At 54.1% G+C, this 26,027-nt stretch overlaps 2 protein-coding genes across 3 annotated transcripts; both read right to left on the bottom strand.

The window, feature by feature from the left end:
- Window positions 1-3,977: 3,977 nt before the first annotated feature.
- Window positions 3,978-24,377, bottom strand: UBOX5 (U-box domain containing 5). 2 transcript variants are annotated; one of them, XM_061351959.1, is made up of 5 exons: window positions 24,296-24,377; window positions 12,987-13,083; window positions 10,474-11,656; window positions 7,164-7,325; window positions 3,978-4,201 (listed from the first exon to the last, which is right to left on the bottom strand). In XM_061351959.1, the coding sequence occupies exons 2-5, from the start codon at window positions 13,038-13,040 to the stop codon at window positions 3,990-3,992; spliced, it is 1,611 nt and encodes a 536-aa protein (XP_061207943.1). In that variant the 5' UTR covers window positions 13,041-13,083; window positions 24,296-24,377; the 3' UTR covers window positions 3,978-3,989. The 2 variants fall into 2 exon arrangements, with proteins under 2 accessions (XP_061207943.1, XP_061207944.1); XM_061351960.1 differs by lacking the exon at window positions 24,296-24,377 and adding an exon at window positions 17,374-17,510.
- Window positions 17,034-19,696, bottom strand: FASTKD5 (FAST kinase domains 5). The gene has a single exon (XM_061351953.1). It carries the CDS (start codon window positions 19,656-19,658, stop codon window positions 17,250-17,252), a length of 2,409 nt encoding a protein of 802 aa, XP_061207937.1. The 5' UTR covers window positions 19,659-19,696; the 3' UTR covers window positions 17,034-17,249.
- Window positions 24,378-26,027: the final 1,650 nt, after the last annotated feature.

The raw sequence follows: 26,027 nt of genomic DNA, 5'->3' as shown, positions 1-26,027 counted from the left end.
TCCATCTCTTCATTACTGTATCGTAAAATGACATTAGCCGGGACGGATCTGCATTCAAATGACTCTGTGTCTGGAATGATAACGGGGGAATATGAGATTAAAATGTAATTACGCTCTTTAAAGTCAAGGAAGGTTAATAAAATGTTTATTTCCAAGTTGCAGAGGCTCCGCAGCCACAACACGGAATCACTTATGGGAATCAGGGGAGGAGGAGGTGGGAAGGGGGAGGCAGGGGGAGGTGATTGAATGCATAGGAAATGTAATAAAGGGGGTTTAGGGGGCGCAAATATGGGGGTCTGTTGGGGTGAGACATGGGATCAGGGATCCCAGAGTGATGGGGTTGAAGCAGCATCTTCACCGCGCAGTGATGCTCAGTGGTACCTGGGGTGATGCAGGGCTCCCCAACCCACACCCAGCTCCTAAGTGATGCTTTGGGGCTACTGGGAGTGCTGCCCTGAATCCCCCCCGTATCAGCCACAGGGTCCCTGTTCTGTGTCCCCAGCACCGGATTTGCTCTGCCACGTCCCTGCTCTTCCCAGGGCCCCAGAGGAGCCCCCTTCGTTAGCGCTGATGTCCTAACGACATGCGAGGCAGGCGATGCGGGTGCTGCAGCATCCATCGGCAGTGTTAGCTGCCTGCTACCTCCAGCCCTGCTCGCCTGGGCTGATGCAGGAGAGCCCCAGAGGCCTGCCATGGGGCAGCAGCCTCAAATCCATCCCACAGCTCTCCCGACAACAGCAAAGGGGGTGGGAAAGGGCTGAGCCATGGAGCTTCGCTGCTTGAGTCCTTCCCAACTGCTTCTCACATCAGGGAATAACAGGGTGCCCAGAGGAGCTGTGGCTGCCCCATCCCTGGCAGTGTTCAAGGCCAGGTTGGACACAGGGGCTTGGAGCAAGCTGCTCCAGTGGAAGGGGTCCCTGCCCGTGGGAGCTGGATGAGCCTTAAGCATCCTTCCAACACAAACCAGCAATGGGAAATAGGGTGTCCATCACTGACCCGCGATGCTCCCGTGCTGTTCCACACATCAAACATCCTCCTGCTACACCTGTAGCTTCAAAGCATCTTTACTGCACAGAAATGACAATGATTTTGCAGTCCTCAAGCAATCACATCCTTGCATATGGTTGGGGCAAACCACAAGTAGGTTCTTCCCCATCCTTCATTAACAGCATCCTTCATTAACAAAGCAGGAGCTTTGTGATCTCTGAAGCCTCCATCAAGGTTTGTGAGAGCAGAACACAGGCAGGACAGAGGATGGATGTTGCAAAGTGACGAAGTTCAATCAGAATTAACCAGAGGACGCTGGGTACCACATGGAAAACAGGAAGGGTTTCACTGACCTGAGCATTTACTGTGAGGAAGGGGATGCAGAAGGGAGGAGAAACTTGAACACATTGCTCATGTACTGGGGAGAGAAAGCAGCTCCTATTTGGGTGCACTGATGCTCCTCAAATGGGCCTGTCTGCGTGGCGTTTAGCACTGTCACCCAGTCACCACGTACTGGCGGCTGACAGGGGGTTAATGGCTTGATGGTGGGGTTGGATCCTGCACCTCCTGCCTGAGCACGGCAGCTTCGTTTCCCCTGTCAGGGCTGAAGATGCTCCTCTGCTTCCATGACGTGAATTGGCTTTGATGGTGCTCGTTTAAAGCAGCGCAGCGACATCAAGGTCCAAACCCATCCCGCTGGGATGCAGACGTCGCGTCAGGAGCTCGCTGAGCAGCAAGGGATGGATTTGGCCTCCTCAAAGAGCTTGAATGGCAGCAATAGAGGAAACTGCTCAGCTTCAAAGGCTGTTCCCCACCTCCCAAAGAGCTCGATGCCAGGAATTTGCTGGTTGCATCTCCCCATTCTGCACAGATTAAGGGCATTGCTGTGGGTCCTGGCAGAAGATCCCTTGGGAAGTTCTGGCTCTGTGTGACCCATCACCAAGCCCCCCATCTTGGGGTGCAGAGAGAGCCTTTGCTGCCCGCAGGGGTTTCAGTGTCCCCTTGTTTCAATGGGAGTGATGAGGAGGACTCGCACCCAGCTGAGGGTACTTGAGCCTTCCCTAAGCAAGGAGAGGTGGGCACAGAGGGAAATGAATCCCTTTGCCCTCCCTCTGTCACTGAGAGGGGATGCATGGGTTGAAACTCACTGCTAAAGGGTCCTATAGGGAAGAGCCCAGAGAAGCTGTGGCTGCCCCATCCCTGGCAGTGCTCAAGGCCAGGTTGGACACAGGGGCTTGGAGCAAGCTGCTCCAGTGGAAGGGGTCCCTGCCTGTGGCAGGGGTTGGAGCTGGAGGAGCTTTAAGATCCCTTCCAACCCAAACCAGGCTGGGATTCTATGATTTACAGGGTTAAGGATGAAGAGAAACCGTGTAGTTGAAGGCTGAGCCCTCCTCTGAGCTGGTGATGGACCAGGGATGCCCCCCTGCAACTCCATCCCTTCCAACCTCTGCCCCATCAGGCTCTGTGCTCGCTCCCTCTCCCTCCATGGGGAATAAAGGGAACCTCCCGAGGTCATTGCCCTCATCCCCCATCCTCAGTTGCTGCCTACCTGCATGGTACCACAAGAAGCATTTGGGCAGGCAGCTGAGCCAGAGGCTTGGGGTTTCACTGGAGGCTTTGCTCATCCCAGAGAAGCAGGAGATGGGTGAGGATGGGAGCTCCTGCAGCAGTTATCACTGCTCAGAGCTGCGGCGGAGGAGGTGTGAGAGCTGAATCACACTGGGATGCTTCACTGCAAACATGCCACAGGAGGAAGAGGATTTGGGCTGCCTCTCAACTGTGGGATCTTTGGGAGAGGTTTTGCCTATTTCCTGGCTTAAAGACAGGGGATTTGCTGTTTCTGCCACAAAGGGATCAGCTGGGTGCCGACACAAAGCTGTGTCCTCATTGCTTGATGAGCCTGCTGCTCCCCATGACCAGAAGCCAGGAACATTATGGGTTGCTCAGCAAGCAGGTGCCTTGTAAGAGCCAATAAAGGTGCTCCATGTAAAGGGGAACTGAGTCAGCTGCAGCCTCTTACCTCAGAGCATCAGCGAGCAGCATCTGCTCCACAGAGAAATTACCCATTAAGTGGTGACAATGGGGGGGTCTAGAGGTGACAGAACCCTCCACTGTCACCTTACCCATGGCACATCCAGGATGTGCTGGAGACAGGATGCATCCCAAGCGATCCTCCTTCTGAGGAGCCCTCTGAAGACCAGAGCTCCTCAGGTTTAGGTATCTCAGTCTCACCCCATGGCGGTCCACGCGGCTGCTGATGTAACCCCACTAGACCCCACTGTGTTGAGTTTGCTTTTCCCACCTTGCTTCCTCAGTGCTGTGATGAGATTTCACTCCACGGGCTCCCGAAGGTGCACAATGACAAGTCAGAAAGAGAACCTGACTTTAAACATAGTTTTATTAAGGCTTAAATGTCTATCAGCCAGACGGAGCTGGTCCAGACACGCGACACAACCCGAGGGTGCGATGCCATGGCTTTCCTACAGGAGCTGCTATGAGCAGGATGAGGTCACTGCCACTTACTCACACGTTGCCCCTGGCCTCGCTTCATGACTTGCTGGACTCCAGGATGGCTGATGCGCTCCTGCAGCACCGCAGGGAGGAGAGGAGGAAGGCAAGGGAAGGGGAGAAGTCAGATCGATGCGCGTTGTCCATCACCTGGTCCACGGCCGAATGGCTGCGTGTCAGAGATGCAATGGTTTGAACTCACGGGGAAGCTGAACTCACAGTCCAAAAGGCACCTATGCTAAACCACTGAGCCACTGGGATGGCGGGAAGAGGGTGACAGCTGGAAATCAGTCCTGTATAAATACATATTCCTTGTTAAAGAAGCTATGGCTTTTATTATCCTCAGATCGCTTTGCTCCGGCGCGATGCTCTAAAACCCCCCCCCCACTACTCTGTAAGCACAAGACCAAGCTCCTCTTGGTGAGCAATTCCAAAGGCCTTCATCCTCCTATGGATCAACACAGACACAGGGAGCAGCTCCTTGTTCCGAGGGGTCAGAAGTGAACCCTCCTGACGTCGTGCGTGGCAGCCGGCCTCTTACAGCTCCCACAGAGGATGGAGGATGGAGACTTCTGCTTCTCGGCCAAGCATGGGCGACACATGAGGTGGCCACAGGGAAGCTGGTAAACGGGCTCTGTTTTGAAGTAGGAGGAGAAGGTTTTGCCACAGGAAGAGCATCCTTGGGTCTGGCTGCTCCTGCCGTGCTCTGCAGAGGTGACAGGAGAAGGGGTCGGTCAGGGGGGTGACAAGTCACAGCATCATTAGGGTTGGAAGGGAGCTCTGGAGATCGTCCAGCCCAACCCCATGCCAAGGCAGGGCCACCCAGAGCAGGTTACATAGGAATGTGTCCATGGTGGGGTCTGAGTGTCTCCAGAGAGGGAGACCCCACAACCCCCCTGGGCAGCCAGTTCACTGCTCTGACACCCTCAATGTAAAGAAGCTCTTCCTCATGCTGAGATGACAACTTGTGGTGGTTCAGTTTATGGCCACTGCTCCTCTTGTCCTGTTACTGGCATCACCCTCCTGGTACCCCCCCTTTAAGATACTGATCTGCATCAATGAGATCCCCTCTCCGTCTGCTCCAGACTAACCAGCTCCCGCAATCTCCCCTCCCAGGACAGATGCTCCAAACCCCTGCTCATCCTTGTGGCCTCTGCTAGACCCTGTCCAGTTGCCCCTTGTCTTTCTTGTACTGGGGAGCACAGCACTGGATACAGCCCACTGGATGTGGGCTCACCAGGGTCAAGTAAAGGGGGAGGAATCACCTCCCTCAACCTGCTGCCACACTCCTCCTGCTGCACCCCAGGATGCTCTTGTCCCTCCTGGCTCCAGGGCACACTGCAGCTCATGGTCAACCCATCACCCACCAACACTCCAGCTCCTTCTCAGCTCAACCACTCTCTAGTAGGTCAGCCCCAACCTGTGCTGGTGCTTGGGATTCTTCCTCCTCAGGTCCAGCACCCTATACTTGCCCTTGTTGAACCTCGTGAGGCTTCTCTCTGCCCAGTTCTCCAGCCTATGGAGGTCCCATTGAAAGGCAGCACTTCAGGTTGTAGCAGCCATTCCCCAGCTTTGTATCATCAGCACACTTGCTGAGGGCACGTTTTACCCCTTCATCCAGGCCACTGACAAACAGGACCAAGTCCATGCTGTGCCACCCCTTAGATGCCTGATCCCACCTAGGAGTCAAGGACCCCATAGAATCATAGAATAGTTTGGGTTGGAAAGGACCTTAAGATCATCAAGTTCCAACCCCCTGCCATGGGCAGGGACACCTCGCCCTAAACCATATCACCCAAGGCCTCGTCCATCCTGGCCTTGAACACTGCCAGGGATGGAGCATTCACAACCTCCCTGGGCAACCCATTCCAGTGCCTCACCACCCTCACAGGAAAGAATTTCCTCCTTAGATCCAACCTAAACTTCCCCTGTTTCAGTTTTAACCCATTACCCCTTGTCCTGTCACTACAGGCCCTAATGAAGAGTCCCTCCCCAGCATCCCTATAGGCCCCCTTCAGATACTGGAAGGCTGCTCTGAGGTCTCCACGCAGCCTTCTCTTCTCCAGGCTGAACAGCCCCAACTTTCTCAGCCTATCTCCATACAGGAGCTGCTCCAGCCCCTGATCATCCTCATGGCCTCCTCTGGACTTGTTCCAACATGTTCTGTGGTTGTACAGCACAGCTCGTGGCTCAGGACCGGGACCCGTTTTATCACTGCCATGAGGCAAGGGAACAGTCTCCTTCTGGGGCAGGCTGTGCTCAGAAGGGGCTGAATCACACCAGCACTTGCACCATCAGGCTTCTAATTGAGGACAGATGACTGCAAAGGGCTTTTCACTTCTCCCAGGGCTAAATCAGCGTCTTCCGCTTTTCCAGCGCTCGGATGAAGATCACCTATTCCCAAGTGAAACGCTTCAGGGATCGCTCTGCATTCCTGGCACGCACCGTCTATCAAGGGCTACTCAGTCAACCCTTAAACAGCAGCAGTTTTAAAGGGGACAGGGAATAAAGCTTAATAGCTTCACGTCACTGTGAAACAGCAAAAGCTATTGAGAGAGAAAGACAGCGCCAGCCCTTCCTCAGGGGCACTGGGTCCCTCTGAACCCTCTTCTCTGGTAGATCCTTACACAAGAGAAGAAGAGGAACAAGCTTCAGTGAGGGCATCAGCCTGTGGAGGGATATAGGGAGGTTCAATGCTTCCCTGTGCCACAATGGAATCCATTTGGGAACGCATACACAGCTGGATTAGCGTGTCTGGCTGATGGGATGGAACTGCAAGGACTCAACAGCCCCACCTATACACAGTCAAACCCAGTGGGATACTGGGCACACACTTGGCTGGTTGACCCATGATGTTCTACCATTACCTGCTCCTGTTAAGGGTCAGCATGCTGAGTGGTATTTGCTGGATGTATGCCTCTCCACCTGCATCTGACACCAGGCTCCTTCCAATCCACACGGTAACTGTGCAGCTAACAGGGGACACTGGGGTTGGACTTAGATGACCTCTGAAGGTCCCTTCCAACACAAACTAGTCCATGACTCGATGATTTAAGCCACTTAGCCCCAAACCTCGACATGGGGCAAGCCCTCAGTCTGAACTAACCTGGTGCAGGCTGGGCTTAGCACCGTGCCTCAGTGCAACGCATCCAGGATTGCCCTTAGGCAGCACAGACAAGTGACAGTGAGCAAATCACAGCACACCTGCTGCAGCCCGCCCTGATGGAGGACATGGACACCAGACATCACTTTATGGGGGCCAACGAGGTCTAACCTGCCTCAATAGGAGAATAAACCACTAAATATGCTGAGATGAAAAAGCAGGACCTAGGCATTGTAAAGTAAAGCTTGCTGGGAGGCAACACCATGTTTGAATACTGAATATATCTATAGTAAATGGCTCCATCCCTGGCAGTGTTCAAGGCCAGGCTGGACAGAGCCTTGGGCAGCATGGACTATTAGTGTAAGGCATCCCTGCCCATGGCAGAGGGCTGGAACTGGATGATCTCAAGGTCCTTTCCAACCCAAACCATTCCATGGCTCTATTTCAGTGTGTGCAGAAGCATCGCAAGATGCTGAGCAGCAGCACAGCCCTCGCTGCTAACCCAGCCCCAGCTCTCCTCTCCCCTCCAGCTCCCCAGGGTGACCCAGAGGCACTTGCTGCTTACCGAGGATGGTGCCCACACTCCAGGAGCTGCTGCAGCCTCCTTCGCTCTGTGCCTGCTGCTGGCTCCTCATCAGCTTGGCTGTGAAGGAGGGCATGGAGCTGAGCGCCGAGGTCAAGGCAGTGTCCAAACTCTCTGAGAGCTTTTGCTCGTGAGAGACCAGATCTGCAAAGAGAAGCACAAGCTCAAGAAGAGAATGGGGGGGGGGGCAAAGAATGAGCAACAGGAGTGCTGCTTTGCCTCTGAACCTGTGGGACAGCACTCCTATGGGGCTGGGCTGAGGGAGCTGGAGAAGGCTCCTGAAGGGGAGACCTTAGAGCAGCTCCAGTGCCTAAAGGGGCTGCAGGAAAGCTGGAGAGGGGCTTGGGACAAGGGCCTGTGGGGCCAGGCCAAGGGGAATGGCTTGAACCTGCCCGAGGGGAGACTGAGCTGAGCTCTTAGGCAGAAGCTCTTCCCTGTGAGGGTGCTGAGGCGCTGGCACAGGGTGCCCAGAGAAGCTGTGGCTGCCCCATCCCTGGCAGTGTTCAAGGCCAGGTTGGACACAGGGGCTTGGAGCAAGCTGCTCCAGTGGAAGGGGTCCCTGCCCGTGGCAGGGGTTGGAGCTGGAGGAGCTTTAAGCTCCCTTCCAACACAAACCAGGTTGGGGTTCTCTGCTTTTAGGAGCCCTGCCACTTGTCAAGAGGTCTCTTCTCGCTGCCGAGGTGCCAGGATGGGGATGTCGCGCTTCTGCTTTGGGTCCTAAAGATGAAAAGTCCTACAGGTCTCTCTCAGACATCCACGCCGTGCCCCAGCGCCAACAAACCTTCAGGTGCCAGCTTCTATCTGCAGGTCTCAAAATGGGCAAAACCCCAAATAATCCAGAAACCAGCTTCTGAACCCTCAGCCTTCCCCACTGAGGGACCCAGCGCAGCGCTCCCAGCCTTGCTGCATGCAGCTAACTGGGAACAGTGAAGACATTAACAATAGTTGGGGGGACTGATGTTACCCTGCCTCAGTTCTGAGTCAAGGGATGAAGCCAAAGGTGCAGGGTCAGACCCTTCCCTGCAGTGCCTGTCCTGTGCCTCACCAAAGGCGTTCATTGAGGCTGTGCATTAAGAGGATGCTGTCTGCATCGCTAATCCTGTTACAGCATCTCCCCAAGGAAGAGCTTTGAATTAGTGCTGCACATTTGCCACGGCAATCGAGGCTGATGAAACACTGGAGCATGCTCTGAGCAATGTGCTTTTGTTTATGGATGGGCACGGCTCCCTTGGGAGCTCCAGGACCCCACAGGGCATTCCCTGCTCCTATGGGGCTGGGGCACATCCCCAGCGGGAGCTGTTACACATCCCTGCAGGGAAAAGAACTGATGAGCCCTCCTAAAGCACGGGACGAGAGTGAGAGATCAGAGCAGAAATGTGCAGTCTGGCTTCTTCCTATTCATTCTGGGGCCATAGACATCAGTTATTTTCAATCAGGTCTTTAAAGACTTCGTTTAAAATCAAACTGAGCTTCTTCCTATAAACACTTTGGGGAGAAAGGTGAAGGAGGGCACAGGTTCCAGCAGGAACTGGGCCACCTTTTGACATGTTATAGCCCTCCAGATTGGAGAACACAAGAAAACTCGCCTTACCTGCCTTGAGAGACAGCCCTTAGGTGACAGACAGCCTCACAGACACTGCTCCCTTCAAGCTCATCTGAGCACAAGACTGCTAAAGACATCTCCTTCCTGCCTTAGCTCCCATTTAAGTTTACCTTCTTCCTACAGTGGGACCATTCCCTAAAGCAGTAATTCAGTTTAAGACACCAGAGAGAAGGTTTAAGCGCTGCTGTGTGCAGTAGTAACATGAATGCAGCAGCTGCACTGCCAGCAACTCCAACAGATTCCAGGAATCCCTGTGCCAACAAGGGAGAAAGCAAACATGGCAAAATAGATGTGGATCTGGGGAGAAAGATGTAGTGTGGAGCAAGAGGAGCAGCTGCCTGGGAGCCACTCTTCATCGTGGGATGACGGTTCTGCTCATTAGGGAATAAAGCACAAAGAGCCAACAGATTTTGGGATGAGAGGTGGGAATCTCCTTGGTATTTGCCCCACAGATCACCCTGGCTTTCTTGGCTCCTCCTCAGCAGTCCTGCACTTGAATGCTGCTGGACCTACACGGAGCATTCTACATTCCCAGTGCTCCGTGGATCCATAGGTCTGTCTGTGCTGCCGTAACGCTGCCTTGCCTGCCTGGTCTGAAGCTGTGGCATGGCTGGGGATGAGTGGAAGCACTCAGCTTTCCAGGGAATTTATCTGGGAGATGCAGCTCTGGAGTGGTTTTCTGCCTCTGGGAGCTTATGCCCAGTGCTGCTGTTACCGTATTGCTGAGAAAAACAAGGATAAAAGGAAAGCAGGACCCATTTCCTTCCCCTGGAGACACAAGTCACATCCCTGGTCTCGTGTCTCTAATGGTTTTCTGCTTTAACTGCAAACCCTGTGCAAGCCTCTCCCAGCCTGGGCTGCCTCCTCCGTGCTCTGAAGGAGCCATTCCCTCACTGCTGTTAGCTCCAAGCCCCTGCACTGCTGCACTAAGGACAGGCACAGCCACACGCTCCCCAGTCTCAGCCTCTGCCACAGCAGGAGCAGCCCTGTGAGAAGGGAAGGAGCCAGCAGATCCCTGGGGACACAACCTGTGCAGGGCCACTGAGCGTGCAGGGAATCAGCTGCACCAAGAGTATGGCCAGGGAAATCCATGAGCAGGGTTAGTGCCTCCTTCCTGCCTTCCTCCCCATCTCACTCCTCAGGAGAAGACCCACAGCAGTCAGGACACCCTGTGCCATCACTGCTGCACCACCAGACACCTCTTTCCCTGCTGTGGATACCTTCTTGCTGGTGCAAGAACACACTGATGGGTAAGGTAATAAATCACCCACGATAAAGAGACTTTAAACCAGCACACTGTGAGAAAAACATTGTCTCCACATAGACAGTGGCTTGAAAGCAAGGAGGAGGAAGGAAATACAAACTAGAAGGGGAACAAGGTGACCTGAGCAAACACGAGGGCTGGGAAGCAGAATGCACAGGTAACACAAAGAGAACAACGAGCCTAGAGATGAGAAAAGGTGAAAGGGAATGGGAGCAAACAGCATCCAGCATGGCAGGTTGTGTTGAGGAGAGGTGAATGAGATGATGACCTGACTCCCATGGCATCTACCAGCAGCAAAACACAATGGCCTTAAAGCTTTGTAGAGGTGGGATGGGACTCTGCAGTGGAGCCTCTTGACTTGAAAACCTGGCCCCAGGCTCTCAAGGCATTCAAGGGACACAAGGGGACTTGGGGAGCCCCGGTACCTGTGGAACAGTCCATGTGGATCAAATGTGAGTCACTGTCAGGTTTCATTTTTTTAGCACTGTTCTCTGAGGTAGACGTGACAAGTAAGTTTGTAGAGGAAAAATAAGGGGGCTGCACAGAGCTCTGGTCCATGCAGTCCATTTTCCTCTTCAGAGAAGACATGGTTATGGAAGAAGGGACGAGCATTTCCGAGGCATGAGCCCTCCCCAGCAGGTTGGTGCCAGGAATGCTGTGCTGCAAGAGGAAATGGTCTATCCTAGCCTTGAGGGTAGGGTGAGGTAGGGGCTGTGAGTGCTGGCTGAAGGCCACCCCAGTGAAAGGATCACTGGGGACCCTGCCCCAGGACGCTTCGCTCCGGTTGCACTTCTCCAAGGTGGTCTGGTCGATCACCTTCCCTGAGGGCAGGAGCATGGGGAAGGTCATGATCTCCAGGGTGATGGGGTCCAGGAATTCCTCAGGGATGTCTTGGACAACATCCACCAGCTTGCGGAGGGTCTGCTGCTCGCTGTCATTGGCACTGAAGGGCACGCAGTCGCTCTCCATTGGTGTCCAGGGCTCTGGCTTGAGGTGACCAACCTCCTGGGTGAAGAACTGGGAGGCCACCTGAAAGACACCCTCGATCACCTCCTGTGGGCAGGATTTGGCAGGCTGGCCCCACACCTCCAGCCTCTTGATGCAAGGCAGGCCGCCTCCAGCCACATGGGTGATGCAGATTCTTAAGTGCGACACGTTGCTCAGCGAGGAGGGCCCTTTGTTCCAGAGGTCTTGAGAGGCAGAGCCGGGGTAGGACAAGACATTTTCCACCTGATGGAAGGGAGGCCTTGGCTTGAAGCCTCTATGGCCAAATGTCACTTTGCTTTGATTTTTTAAGACAGCTTTGCCCACCAGTGTGAAAGTGTCTTTGTCTGACAGGGGCTGAGTGGCCAGACCTGAGAACTGACCCTCAGGGCTCTGCCAAGAGGTTTTATTGCATGAGGTAGAGGTGTAAACTTCGAGCCCAGAGAAGGTTTGGTATCCCCCGCATGAGACGTCGATATTGATCCTGCAGATCTCAATGTTGAAGGGAAAAGAGATGGTGACGTGGACCGGAGGTTTGATGAAGTATTCACTGCGGAAGCCCCGGTTCCTCCTGGCCAGGTCTTCCGAGATGAGATTCTCCACTTCGTAACCGTCAGCAGAAATCTGTGTTTCAGGAGAAAAACGCATTTAATTGGGAGCCAGAAACTCAAACTCATCCACAAGCACTGATGGAGTCTCAGGATGACACCAACTGAGAACCATGGCTGAGGTTTCACAGGCAGGGAGACCACACAGGAGATCCCTGCTGCTGAGCCTGAGCAGACCCATTCCCACCCTCCTCCAGCCATATGGTCCCATCCACCCTTCTCTGCACGCTCTGCCACCTGGGCAGCCATCTGCAGAGCTGATTTAACAGCTAAAAGAGTACAAAAGTGTAGTTAGTGTGTGGTTTTGGATGGGTCAGTGAACTGCATCAAGTGGGAGAGTGTGGCTGGGAGCAGAGCGTGTGTGTGTGGTGAGATGGGAGTCTCCTGTCCTGCAACACTGGTGAAACATTATGTCAGCTTATCCATGTGGAAAGAGACCTCTGGAGAAAATAGGTGGCAGGTTCCTAAAATCATGGAATCCCAGCCTGGTTTGTGTTGGAATGGAGCTTAAAGCTCCTCCAGTTCCAGCCCCTGTCATGGGCAGGGACCCCTTCCACTGGAGCAGGTTAGTCTAAGCCCCATCCACCCACAGAAACCTCTGGAGGTGAGAGAGCTGACTGCCTTCTCCAGCTCTGGGATCAACCCTACCTGTCCTTACAGACCTCAGAGCAGCTCCAGTGCCTAAAGGGGCTGCAGGAAACCTGGAGAGGGGCTTGGGACAAGGGCCTGTAGGGACAGGCCAAGGGGAATGGCTTGAACCTGCCCGAGGGGAGACTGAGCTGAGCTCTTAGGCAGAAGCTCTTCCCTGTGAGGGTGCTGAGGCGCTGGCACAGGGTGCCCAGAGAAGCTGTGGCTGCCCCATCCCTGGCAGTGTTCAAGGCCAGGTTGGACACAGGGGCTTGGAATCACCTTGCTGAGGATGACAGAGGAGACTGCTGAGCTTGGAAGAGAAAGCTCTGAGCAAACCCACGAAAATCACAGCCCTCCCACATCGCTGCAGAACGATTTCAAGTGACAAAGATGCTCCTGGCTTTGCAGACTAAGACGCCTGCACTTTACCTGCAGCTGCTCTCGGTGCTTCTGCTGGCAGTGGACATCCACAGCCTCCCATGTTAAAATCCCCCTCTGGACCAGCCAGACCACACAAAACAAGGGGAGCTTGCTGTGAGCTGCTTTTGCTTTGTTTGCCCAGGAAACCCTGGCACGGGCAGCCAAACATAAGTCTTCCAGAAACACCAACTGTAACAGATGAGCAGCAAACAGATCCCCCGAGCCCCAACCAGTCCAACACACCGCTTATACCCGATCCCTCCAGCTGCCTGAACCCCCTCACATCGCTACTTTACCTTGTTGCAGTGAATCCTTGGCTTGAACTGTGGGAGACAGACGTTTATTACCATCTTGGCAGCTGGAGAGAGCTCAGTTTGTGAGCATCAGATTCAGCTTGTAAAAAACAGAAAAGAAAGAAAAAGCAAGTGAACATCAGTGAAAGGACCTTGTGTTGGAGCCTGCGTGAATCACAAGTTCGGTAGATCATAGAATCATAGAACAGTTAGGGCTGGAAAGGACCTTTAGATCATCCTCTGCCATGGGCAGGGATGCTTTACACTAGACCATGTTGCCCGAGGCTCTGTCCAACCTGGCCTTGAACACTGCCAGGGATGGAGCATTCACAACCTCCCTGGCAACCCATTCCAGTGCCTCACCACCCTCACAGGAAAGAATTTCCTCCTTATATCCAATCTAAACTTCCCCTGTTTCAGTTTGAACCCGTTACCCCTTGTTCTATCACTACAGTCCCTAATGAAGAGTCCCTCCCCAGCATCCCTATAGCCCCCCTTCAGGTACTGGAAGGCTGCTCTGAGGTCTCCACACACAACCTTCTCTTCTCCTAAAATGCAGCTCACATCTGAGTCCAGGAGGTGAAGCCAATATAAACCTGAATGACTGTGGTTGAGGTAGGATGGAGAGAAAAAGCTGTATCAGTTTGTGAACCCCTGGAGAAGCATCAGAGGGAAAATGGCTGTTTCAACTAAAATCATCTTACCTATGGATGGACCAGCAATTAGATGTGAAAGCTTATCAAAGAGGCAGCAGGTCTGCTAAATGAAGCATCAGAGTGTGGCTGCCCCATCCCTGGCAGTGCTCAAGGCCAGGTTGGACACAGGGGCTTGGAGCAAGGTGCTCCAGTGGAAGGGGTCCCTGCCCATGGCAGGGGTTGGAACTGGAGGGGCTTTAAGGTCCCTTCCAACCCAAACCAGGCTGGGATTCTATGATTCTATCACATGAGGCTGTCAAAGGAATCACTGTGAGCTCCTGGCAGCCTCAGGTGGAACTGGAGGACATGGGCTGCGATCCAACCAGGGCATCCATTACTGGCATCCATTCCCATTGAGTGGCCTTGAACTCCCCATTTCACCCCTGTGCCTGGCTCTCCCTGTGTGCCACATCTACCTGTGCCTCCAGTGTGAGGCAGGACCTGCCTTGTGCTCTTGGACAACACCCAGCACAACGAGCTGGGATGGGGCCTCTTGGGATGAGGGTAACACCAGTCAGTGTTACACTAACACACTGCTGCAATGAGAATGGTTCTTAAGGGCTTCAGGAGCCTTAGAGATAAGCTAAGATTAAACCCAAATATTAGTAATTGGTATTTAAGAGCTCCAAGGGAGCACCTAATAGCTCGGAGGGAGATGATCTATATTCTGAACACCGACCCAGCTGATTCTTCTAACAGTGTTCATTAAAGAAACTCAAGTGAATGCACCTTCTCCTCCATTGAAAAGAATGTGACTCAAATCAGTTATATCACATCCCTCCTAAGAAGGAAATTATCCATAAGAGTTTTAACCTTACAGTAACCTTAGTTTGAATACCCCATTGCCAAATCAGGAACCTGCTGCTTCCTTCAAGCACAAGCAGCCCTTTAATAGGTTTCAGCTGAAGCTGTTAGTTCAGACAAATGAAATCAGCCCTTTGGGGGCACGGTGGTCCATTGGAATCCAGTGTTAGGAGCTCACTTTGCCTGCCTGCAAAAGCACAGGGTTGCAGCCTGGTTCTGAATGAGAAACGTGGGATCTGAGGTACAAATCCCACAGGAAGCCAGGCCTGCAGAGAGCACAGCCTGAAGGTGACAATGCCAATGCTTCACTGAAGCAGGTATGAACCTAAAAAGAGCTGCAGCAAGCCAGACAGCACCCCTTCTAGCCCAGTGTTTGGTCTGAGAGCCACCAGGAGCAATGCCTGCTCCTTAACAGGGAACACAGGAACAGGACAAGCACAAACCAATGCTCCTCTGATAGCACTGCCTTGGCTTTCTGAGCCTGAGAGGCTTCCAGTGAGGAGCTGTTCAAACAGGCTTTTAAACTGGTCTCACTTTTGGCACCCCCATCCTGTAGGAGGAAGGTTGCTGGTTTAACTGCAGGCTGGGTGCCAGAACTACTCTTTTTGGTTCCTTCTGAACCTGTTGCCTGGTAAATGAGCTTGGCTTTCAGCACTGCTATTATGACAAACCAACTCTTTGTTCCCTTCCTTGCAATGGTGCAGGCTTTGCCTTCCGTTCCAGTTTCAACTCCCATCTCCTTCCTGACCTGAAGTCCTCTCCATTCCAATCTGACCAGACCAGTGCATTCGCCTTCACCAAGTGTTGGTGGTGAGACTCTCCCTTTACCTCTGCATCCTGCAAACTCCTTGCTTTAAGAACTCACTCCTCACAAGCCTTTGTCTATTGAGATCCTGCCTGTATCAGATGCCAGCTTCTCCTGTGGACCTTGTGGTCGTGCAACCTCCTCTTCCATAGCACTGCCTCATGATAGGCAAATCACAGATGGTGCAAGCCACTCCTCAGGACACTCACATCTTCCTCCAAGCTTAAGCTGTTCCTGAGGTCTCATCCTAAATCTTCATCCTTTTCTACCGTGTTTTGTGGCAATTGGCTCTGGTCAATTAAAACCATCTTATTCTCTCACTAAATGTGCTCTTTCAATTCAGTATGTACCTATATATAGAGGTATCTTTTATAGGATTTTCTCCTGTTTGTGACCCAGACACACTTAACTCAAGCTAATTTTCTGGCTTCAACATCTCAGTAAGAAAAGACATCATGCTGCATGTCCCTCCTTCTGACAAGCTCTGCTACACCCTTGCTTCACAACCCAAGTTGGTCACCGAGTTACACTTTTCCCCATGGCTGTGTTTTGCTTTACTCTTCTATGAAGCCATAACTCAGAAGACAGTGGGGATGGAGGGGCAGATGGAATGAGAAACTGGAATGAAGTAAGGACTAAGAATCCGTGTGAAGAGGGAAAGTTGAGAGCTGGCTGGACACACTGTGATAGGACAGTAAAGGGGCTGGCTGAGGATCAAGAATGAACAGGGACAGGCAAAGAGAGTTGAGAGGAATGGGTTGGAGGAGAAGCCAGGATCAGATGGGGACAGCGGGCCCAGGACCCCATTACTGAAGTCACTGCTTGTCAGAGCAAACAACTCACGGACCATAAAGGACTCAGATTGTGAAGTGCCATCAGGATGTCACACAAGTGTCCATCTCCCTTGAGTCTGTGTCTGCCCTATGGTGAACAGGGATCTTTCGACTGAGGCAGTGTGATCATACAGTCCCAGACTGGTTTGGGTTGGAAGGGGCCTTAAATCCCATCCACTTCCAAACCCCTGCCACCTACTGACACCTCTCTTCCCCGTCCTCCACCTCTATACACCTTGAAACACCACACTACAAACCAGTCAGAACAGCCCGAGTGCCTTTGCAGCAGGAATGGGAGTTTCACATGCAGCTCCATGTGAAATCATCCCTTCAGCTCTGGCCAGATGCAGAGCCTGCCCTGTGCACCTCAGGAAGCATCCCTCCTCTCGGAGAGAACCATCACCTGGAAGCAGCAGCTCAATCCTCAGCCCAGTGTGCAGAGATCAGACACCTGAGCAAGAAAACCACAGCGAGCCATGGGAAGGGGGGCGAAACCAGCAGCCTCCAGAGCAGATGCTCCACACAGCCAGAGTTCACACTCTGGTTTCTCATTGTCACAGAGCAGGGGAATCACCTCGAGGTGGATCTGTCAGCCCCATTTGGCAGCAGACATTATCAACGGGGTCAACCAGATGCAAATCCTCTCTGCCAGACACTGCTGAGAGCTTCAGCTGAGCCTGAAATTAACATCTCAGGGTCCCAGCATCCCAAGTCTCAGCCTCAGCTTCCATCCCACCCACCACACACAAGGAGCAGCTCAGACTGCATGCCCACCAACCGCAGCTCGATGGTGATGGAAACAGCATGGAAACACTGCAAATCATCAACCACCACTGTTCTGCTTTCAGAGAGGCACCAAATCCATCCACTTCCATCTAGGGCGGGGAATAAAGAGTAATCACAGAGAAAAACGCACAGGCCATGAGTTTTTATTTGTCACAGAAGTGCTTTGAGGATCTATGTACAAAAGGAGAGGCACACGGCTCAGCAGAGCAGAACTGCCTAACACAGCAAGAGCTGAGCACACAGAGCACCAGCCAGACACTTAACCAGCACTCCGAGACCATTCTAACCAGTAACCGCAGAGCACGATGCACTGGGGAGGCTGTGGGCAAGCTCCCCGCCAACCTTAAGCAGCCCTGCTCAGCAGTGCTGGGTTGAACACTTTGTACTGGAGGTAGCTCAGCTTCTCCAGCCGCGTGCGTTTGAGCAGGGGAAACCATTCCCAGAAGGGAAGCTCCACCACCACGTACCCCAGCTGCTGCAGCTGCCGCCGCTTCAGGCGGTGCAGCCCCAACAGGCGCTTGGAGCAGTAGCAGTAGTGGTTTCTGTTGGACACCTGGATAGCCAGCTTCACCCCTTGAGGATGCCTGTTCAGCCTAAGGGATGGGGGGGCTTCAAGGCAGGCATCTGCAAGAGATCCACCTGAAAGCACAGCTTGATCCCTCCCTGAGCTTGGTGTCCATCCTTGCTCTCCTCGCTCCCGCCTGGCAGTCTCAGCTTCATTACCCACTTCCATGAGAGCCTGGTTGTTAGATCTCCCTTTTATAAGCTGAAACATTAAGTCATCCGTTAAACTAACTCCAATGTCTTTTAGTTTCTTCACTCTAACAGGGTCTTCTACGTTGAAAGGGATGGGACGTCCATCCATGGCCAAATGGACCTCCAGATCACTGGATCTCGTGTGAGGCAGGATCATGTGGTTCTTCACATACTCGCGGCCCCCCAACATGCTCTCGAGAAGAGCTGTGGCTTCCACAATCTCAGGCCTGACGTAGATTTCTTGCTCTGCGAAAGTCAAAACCATCTCGGTGATCTCTTGGGAAAGCTGAGGTGGAAGGCGGCTGCCTTGGTAGCTCGGGCACTCGATTTCAACACTCTTACTAAGGGTGAACAGGTCCTTCTGGAGCTCGTATTTACTGCTTCTTGTTCTCTGGATAAACTCATCCCTCAAAGCACAGTCTATCAGCTCCTCTGGGAAGCGTTTGACAAATGCCAGGCCAAGCAAACCCGTAAGGAGATGCTCTGGAAACTTGGCGAACTCGTGGAGTTTTCTATGCATCTGCTCTATGAGGCTGGAGTAAAACTCTTCCTCGTTCGGAGGTTCATAGTCCAGGCACCCAAAGGACCACAAGAACTTGGCAGCATCTTTGCTTCGGCAGTAAGCCACCTTAGATGGCAATGACAGAGCCACAGCAGCCATAATGCCTTCGTCAAAGTAGTGCAGGGATGAACAGGTAAGACTGATGTGCATGATGCCCTGGATGTTTATTGTAGGAATCCGAGCAGGAATAACCTTCCCAAGTTCCTTCAAGAGGGGCAAGTGGTCCATGCGAGTGTAGCGGAGTAGCTTCAGCACGTTCACCAAAGCATAAGTGCTCATGTCTTCCATCTGCAGCGACACCCTGTCTGCAATTCTCCTCATGACATGGTCAGAGATACCACTGAGGGACTTAAAGAGCCCCAAGCAGATAGCACCTATCTCCTCCAAGGTGAAGGAATCCAAGTGCTTCAGAATCATGCTCTCCACCCTCTGCATCAAGTCCGCGGGTGACCTCCGGCCTTCCCCTATGATATAAAGGAGTTGGACAAAGTGGGGCAAAGTGAGGTCTTTCCAGTGCATGTTGGCATAGCTGAACAGAATGCTGAGGTAGGAAGGCACGCTCCGCTCCAGGCAGCGCCAGCAGTCAGCCACCAGCAGCACCTGGTCCAGGTTCATGTCCCACACCCGCCGGCAGAACTCATTCTCGCATGCATTCAGCAGAGGATGGGTTGCTGGGACGCGCAGACGGACACAAGCCTTCAGAACATGGATGAGATCTGAAGTGCTGAACAAGCCCATGCTTTTGCTAGCACAGTGACACAGTTTGTTAAACCTGAGGTCGGACACCAACGCCGGGTGCTGTTCCACTGGCAAACGGCTCAGCTTGACAAAGTGATCTGTGATAGCTCCTGGGCTCTGGCTGCCCTTGGAGGTGGCCACACTGCGTAGAATGGAGTCACCTTCTTCTAAAGGAAGGGTCTCTACTGGCTCAGACTTGTCATAGCTGAGGGATCTGTATTCAGGCCTCCCCTTCTGAAACACACGGGGGTCCTCCTTGGAGTCGTGCAGCTCCAACTTCTCCTTTTCTGCTTCCTCCTTGGTCTGTGCTGCAGAGAGGCCTGCTGAGATGGTCTGCTCCAGGAGGGATTTGGACCTGGGCTTTCTGATGGGTGGCCAAGCTTGAGAAGAGGTGGAACCAACCTGTGTGGTGCCAAGGCTGGCGAAAGCATCACCAATGCTCCCAGCAGCATGCTGCTGGGAGGCAGCTCTGCTTCGGGCATAGGCAGATGGATTATACAGCACCCTGTAGTCCAGTGGATTCAGCAACTGGATTGTGGCTGTGGATTCGGTTCTGGGGGTGGCTGATTCTGGGGTGTCTTCCTTTTCCTCCTCACTTTTGCTGCTCCCACTCTTGGCCTTGCACTTGGCTGTAGTTGAGAATGTGGTCACCCTGCTGAGCCTTGGAAATCTTCGGCATATTAGCACTGTAGCCATGGATCACAACTTACTGGGCTCAGAATTGCTTCCAGGTACTGAAAAAAGGGCAGACGAAGAATGAGTGGCTTCCACCTAACATGAAGCACTTTTAATCTTAGCCTTTATGCTACCAAAAAAGGGAGGTGATGCCAGTGTTTCCCTGAGCCATGGCAGATGTTGCCCTGCAAAGCTGTAAGGCAGCTGCTATCAATCATCACATCATGCAAAGGCAGGTCAAGACAAGCACCCAAGTGACCTGATATACCCAAAGATGGGGTACACAGCAGCTACAAGTAACCTGGCAGAGACTATGGGAGATGAGACAAAAATCACTTCTCATTTTTTTAAGAGACCCAAACTGCTTTTCTTTCATTCTAAACAATGAAAACGCATTTGTGCAGTGGACCTGAAGCTTCAGCTGACTGAGGAGAAGCTCCCCATGACCCAGCTTCAGTGACCGCTTGAGCCCAGAACCCCCCCGTGTGCTGGGTGCACCCCCAGAGCGTGAGCAGCAGCTCAGGGAGCGGATCCTGCCCCTCTGCTGTGCTCTGGGGAGACCCCCCCTGAAGCCCTGATCCAGCTCTGGGGCAGCAGCACAAGAGGGACGTGGAGCTGTTGGAGCGAGGCCAGAGGAGGCCATGGAGATGCTGCGAGGGCTGGAGCAGCTCTGCTCTGGAGCCAGGCTGAGAGAGCTGGGCTGGGGCAGCCTGGAGAAGAGAAGGCTCCTGAAGGGGAGACCTTAGAGCAGCTCCAGTGCCTAAAGGGGCTGCAGGAAAGCTGGAGAGCGGCTTGGGACAAGGGCCTGGAGGGCCAGGCCAAGGGGAATGGCTTGAACCTGCCCAAGGGGAGACTGAGCTGAGCTCTTAGGCAGAAGCTCTTCCCTGTGAGGGTGCTGAGGCGCTGGCACAGGGTGCCCAGAGAAGCTGTGGCTGCCCCATCCCTGGCAGTGTTCAAGGCCAGGTTGGACACAGGGGCTTGGAGCAAGCTGCTCCAGTGGAAGGGGTCCCTGCCTGTGGCAGGGGCTGGAACCAGATGAGTTTTGAGGTCCCTTCACCCCAAACCATTCTATGGTTCTATGAGATGTTACATCCTGTGCTGAGAACCAGAGAGAACAGAGCTTTACACTCGGATCTGGGAGCATTTCCCGTAGTTTAGAGTATCAAGGCTTAAAACACGCCAGGTGCCTTCCTAACTCCTAAATCAGCTACAGCAGAGGGTGAGGATGAGAAACATGTCAGGAGGGAAGCTGTGTGCTGCCAGCCTGCAGGAGCTGCCAAATGAGCCTGTTTATGATTCAGATGCTGATGAAAACAGAAGCACCAGGTCAGTGCTCTGTTCAGAGCCCACCCCATGTGGCCAACCCCAAAGATGCATCTACCCCAGGCGTTCACCACTGCTTCAAAATCACTCGTGCTTTAAGTACCACAGGGAGCTGAGCAATGGGGATAACCAAAGCCTGGCAGAGATGCTGCAATACACATTAGCTTCTGTGCTCCCCACATGGGGGAATTAAATCCTTCCTGGGCATCCCTCTGAGCTCTGCTGATGCACGCAGCTTTCAATTAGGGCTGGATCAGGATGTCAAATCGGCGCAGGGAAACTCAGTTTTGCAGCAGCAAAATGGATGCCCTGGGGGAAGAAGACTGGGGGTGAACACTGTGGCTTTGGGGTATGAGTAGCAGAGGGCTGTGATGGGATCCCATGTGCTCTGGCTGAATATAAAGGGGGTTTTTTTGAGTAGAAGAATCTCCCTACCTCCCATGATCCATTCTATGGTCTATTCCTGCATTACAACAGCAAAACATCAGCTGCTTTCAAGGAAGGGTGAGATGGGGAAGGGAGGGAGGATGGGGACCTCTTGGTGCCAAATGTGGGGTGCTGCCTGCTATGGGGATGGTTCCATGGCTGTATCACGCACCCTGAACTCTACCACAGCAGCAAAAGCAGTAACTACCATCAGGCAGGCAGACACCTCTGATCCATCCAGGCACAAGCTGCCTGCTGCTCTCTGCAGGCTGTTTTCTCACCAGGCACCTTTACCTCTGCCTTTTGGTGCTCAGCTCCTGTCTGAGGACAGGATCTCAGCACCCGGCTGGCATGGGAGCGCTCCCCATCTGCTCCAGTGCAAAGTCAAGTGGCTCAATCCCTCTGGGATCCCCTGCGTTGACTCACACTGTGGCAGACGAGGACATCTCGCATCCTCTGCTCCATGAAGAGAACCTGGGGCAGCAAAAAGCAGCTGGGAGGTGAGGGGAAGCTGCTGACGCTGTAACCCTCTCAGGAGAGGTGAAACAAGCAACCTGGGTGGAGAATAGGAGGTTCTGGGTGAGGGGGAAGAGGGAAGATGAAATGAAGACTTCTGGAGACAGTCACTGACTGCCTTGTGAGCAGAGGGAAGAACCTGGACAGTACAACCAGAGCCAAGCGTTGTGATGCTGTGGCACAGCCCAAGCCTTGCAAAGCCAGCAGCAAGCAGGAGCTGGACTGCAAGGCTCTGGCTGTGCTGTCCAGCCTGGCCTGGCCACAAGTGACAGATCTGTCTTTGTTCTGCTGGAGACAGGCAGCACGCAGGGGGCAAGGCTCAGATCTGGGTGAATGAAACCCCATCCCCTCCAACATCATTTCCCAGCACCTCCCAGAGGTCCTGGAGCACACTGAGGGGCTGCTTCAAGCTGCAATAATGACCTTGGACAAAAGGAGGGTTATCTGCCCAAGGCTTTCCAAAAGACTGTCCTCTCTGTCTCTGTTTTCCAGGTCTCCTACCTATTTTCCCCTTAGAGACAAGCAAGCACTATTCAGAGAGGCCATTTAGTGAAACCAATACCTATTTGCTGCTGAAGGCGATCCTATGAAATGCAGCATTCTGCTGTCACCAGAAACACTCCCCTTGGTGACAAGAGACCCACTTCAAAGTCCCGGTGTTCAGACACCAAAGGTGAATGTCGTGCGCTGCTAACACCATCCATGTTGTTCTGTGCTAAGCTGTGACACATTTGGGAGGGTATTCCAAAGTAAAGGAAGAGAATTATTCCTCTCCTTCCTTACTGCTAATCCAGCAAAATAAGGGAACAGGAGAGTGAGGCTGGCACGGGTCAAGATACGTCAAAAGCACCTTTGAAAGAAACAGGTCCAAGTGCCCTTTTGCCCATGACTTTCACCCACCCCCAGCCTCAGTCTTTGTGATCTTTGAAGTTTCTACAGCATCCCTCTTCCAACTCAACCTACGCCTCCCCTCAGCTTCCCTCTCTTCCTGTTACCCTGAGTAATCAGCCTGCCTTCCTCCTCGCTCAACCACAGCCAAACTCCTTCCCACCTCTGGGCAAGTCTCTGCAGAGATTTCGCTTCCAGTGACTCCAAAAAGGGGCTTGGAGCTGGGCGCTGCAGCCGCGGATGCACTTTGTGGAGGTCCTCTGCGATGAAAACATCTTTGTGTCAGTGTCTGGGTCACATTCACAGCCCAGCTCTAGGCCAGGAACACGAGTTCAGTGTTAGCTAGATGCGAGGAGTGGTCCAGAGAAGCTGTGGCTGCCCCATCCCTGGCAGTGTTCAAGGCCAGGTTGGACACAGGGGCTTGGAGCAAGCTGCTCCAGTGAAAGGGGTCTCTGCCCATGGCAGGGGTTGGAGCTGGATGGGGTTTAAAGTCCCTTCCCACACAAACCAGGCTGGGATTCTGTGACAACAACATTCCTGGAAGGATGCTGCCCAGCACAGTATGAGCTCCCTGAAAGGGGATACAGCTGCACCCTGACTCAGGGTCCCCCTGAAACTCTCAATCCCCCCTGAAACCCACACAAGACCCACACTAGGAGCACACCCAGCCCTGCTTCCCCTTGCCCAGCACCACTGGTGGTACCCGAGCACCCGGCACCTCCTGCTAACACTGAGAAGCTCCAGATGCCGGCAGTCAGGGCCACGCTGGGAGCAAAGCAGCTCATTTTGGCCAAGAGCCTGCAGTTAACACCCGGGGGCTGCACAGAACAGGAGAGAAGGAGCTTCCCCCCATCACATTCCAACATCAGGGTGAACAAAGGTCACCCTTTGGCTGCTGGTGCTGCTTTATCCCGTTTCAACCCCTGCCGGGCCTGGAAGGCTCCGGGAACAGGGAAGGCCCGGCCAGCACCGGGGCAGTGCAGCGGCTCCTCACACCCATGGCCGTTCCGACACACGGCATGGCTAACACGAGCACATAACACACACGCATGCATACACAGACACACGTGTAACGCGCACGTATGTAACACGCTTAGAACACACACTCGTTGCACGCACATGTGTAACACACGCGCACGTGACCCACGCACGTCGCACACCCGTGTAACGCACACGTATGTGACACGCTTACAACACGCACTCGTTGCACGCACACGTGTAACAAACACACGTGTAACAAACAACACACGTGTAACAAACACACGTGTAACATACGCGCACGTCGCACACACGTGTAACGCGCACGGAGCGCTGCAGGCCCTATTGCGGCGGGTCCCGGATAGGGCGGCGGGTGGGGGGGGGGGCACTTGCGCCGTTCCCCTCTCCCCGTGAGGGGGCAGCGGAGGGGACAGGGAGGGGAAAAGGAAGGGAAACGAAGGGGAAAGGGAAGGGGAAGAGGAAAGGAGGGAACGGGTCGGGGCAGCGGCCGCGCCGCTCGCACTCACCGGGGCCCGGTTCCAGCCCTGCCGCCCGCCAGCCCCTCGGCCCAGCCACCCCCGGCGCCTCCCGGTACTTCCGGTCACCTGACGCTGACGCACTGCCGCTCGTACGGCAGCCGAGCGGGGACCCCGCGCGCAGGCGGCGGCGAAGGAGCCGGCAGGTGGCGGCAGCGACGCGCGGCCCGCCCCGTGTGATCCGTACGGGTGGGGGTCACGTGACACCTGTCATGGGGTCTGCCGTGCGGGCATGGAGCTGGTGCTGCCAGGGGGACTCGGAGCATCCCATGAACCCCCCATGAACCCCCCCATGAACCCCACATGAGCCCCTTCATGAGCCCCCCATGAGACCCCCATGAACCCCCCCATGAACCCCCTATGAGCCCCCCATGAACCCCCCCATGAACCCCCCATGAGCCCCCCCATGAGACCCCTATGAACCCCCATGAACCCCCCATGAGCCCCCCGTAAGCCCCTCATGAGCCCCCCATGAACCCCCCGTGAGCCCCCACATGAGCCCCCCATGAATTCCCATGAACCCCCCCATGAGCCCCCATGAACCCCCCATGAACCCCCCCATGAACCCCCCATGAACCCCCATGAGCCCCCCATGAGCCCCCCATGAACCCCATGACCCAGGCCCCCATGAACCCCCTGAGCCCCACATGAGCCCCCCATGAGCCACCCCCATGAACCCCCCATGAGCCCCCATGACCCCCCATGAGCCCCATGAACCCCCATAGCCCCTGACCCCCAACCCCCCATGAACCCCCCATGAGCCAATCCCTGTCCCCCATGGGGACCCTCAATAGGGGTGGCAGGGTCTGGCTTTTGGGAGGGTGCCCTGTGCTGGGGTGGGTTGGGGTTGGAATGGGATGTGGTGAGGGTGATGCCCTTGGTTGCAGCCTCAGAAGCAGGTGTGTTTCCCGGTGTGAAACACACGAGTCATGCACTGGAGTTGAGGTATGTGTCTATTGGGAGGTCGGGCAGAAAGGGGGGGGGGGGGGGTAGGTGACATCCCATAATGCCACTCCTCACCGATTCCATGGTGTTACACCATTCCGTTCAGGTTGGTGGCTGCCCAGAGCACTCCCGGCCCTTAGTTTCGGGTCAGTTACTGGACATCAGGTTACATCAGTGGTTCCTCGCTGTGCGTGCGCAGGGAAGGGTGTTCTAATCTGAGCAGGGGTCTTGTGTCTTATAGGTGTGATTTGTAGTATCATAATGAGGGCGTAATGAGGATCATCTAAAGAGCACCCTGACCCTGTTGTGTTGACAAAGTCACCTCTTAGGATCCCAGCCTGGTTTGGGTTGAAGGGAGCTTAAAGCTCCTCCAGCTCCAACCCTTGCCACGGGCAGGGACCCCTTCCACTGGAGCAGCTTGCTCCAAGCCCCTGTGTCCAACCTGGCCTTGAGCACTGCCAGGGATGGGGCAGCCACAGCTTCTCTGGGCACCCTGTGCCAGCGCCTCAGCACCCTCACAGGGAAGAGCTTCTGCCTAAGAGCTCAGCTCAGTCTCCCCTCGGGCAGGTTCAAGCCATTCCCCTTGGCCTGTCCCTACAGATGTGTCCTTGGGATGTCTGAGTCTTCGAGGACGGTTTTAGAGGAACACTGAATTGAGATGGGAAGCCCAGCCCCTGCTCAGGCTGAGCAAGAGCCCATTGACCGTGACCATGACCATGCAGCTTTTGAGTAGCCCTTCTTTCTTCCTTCCCATCAGCCTTTTATCCCCTGGGGACAC

The sequence above is a fragment of the Neopsephotus bourkii genome, unplaced genomic scaffold (assembly GCF_033783945.1).
Source record: "Neopsephotus bourkii isolate Nb327-2 ecotype Australia unplaced genomic scaffold, CSIRO-AGI_Nbou_v1 NB_616, whole genome shotgun sequence".
Lineage (NCBI taxonomy): Eukaryota > Metazoa > Chordata > Aves > Psittaciformes > Psittacidae > Neopsephotus > Neopsephotus bourkii.
The sequence above is the reverse complement of the archived record's forward strand: the minus strand, read 5'-3'. Positions and strand labels throughout refer to the sequence as shown.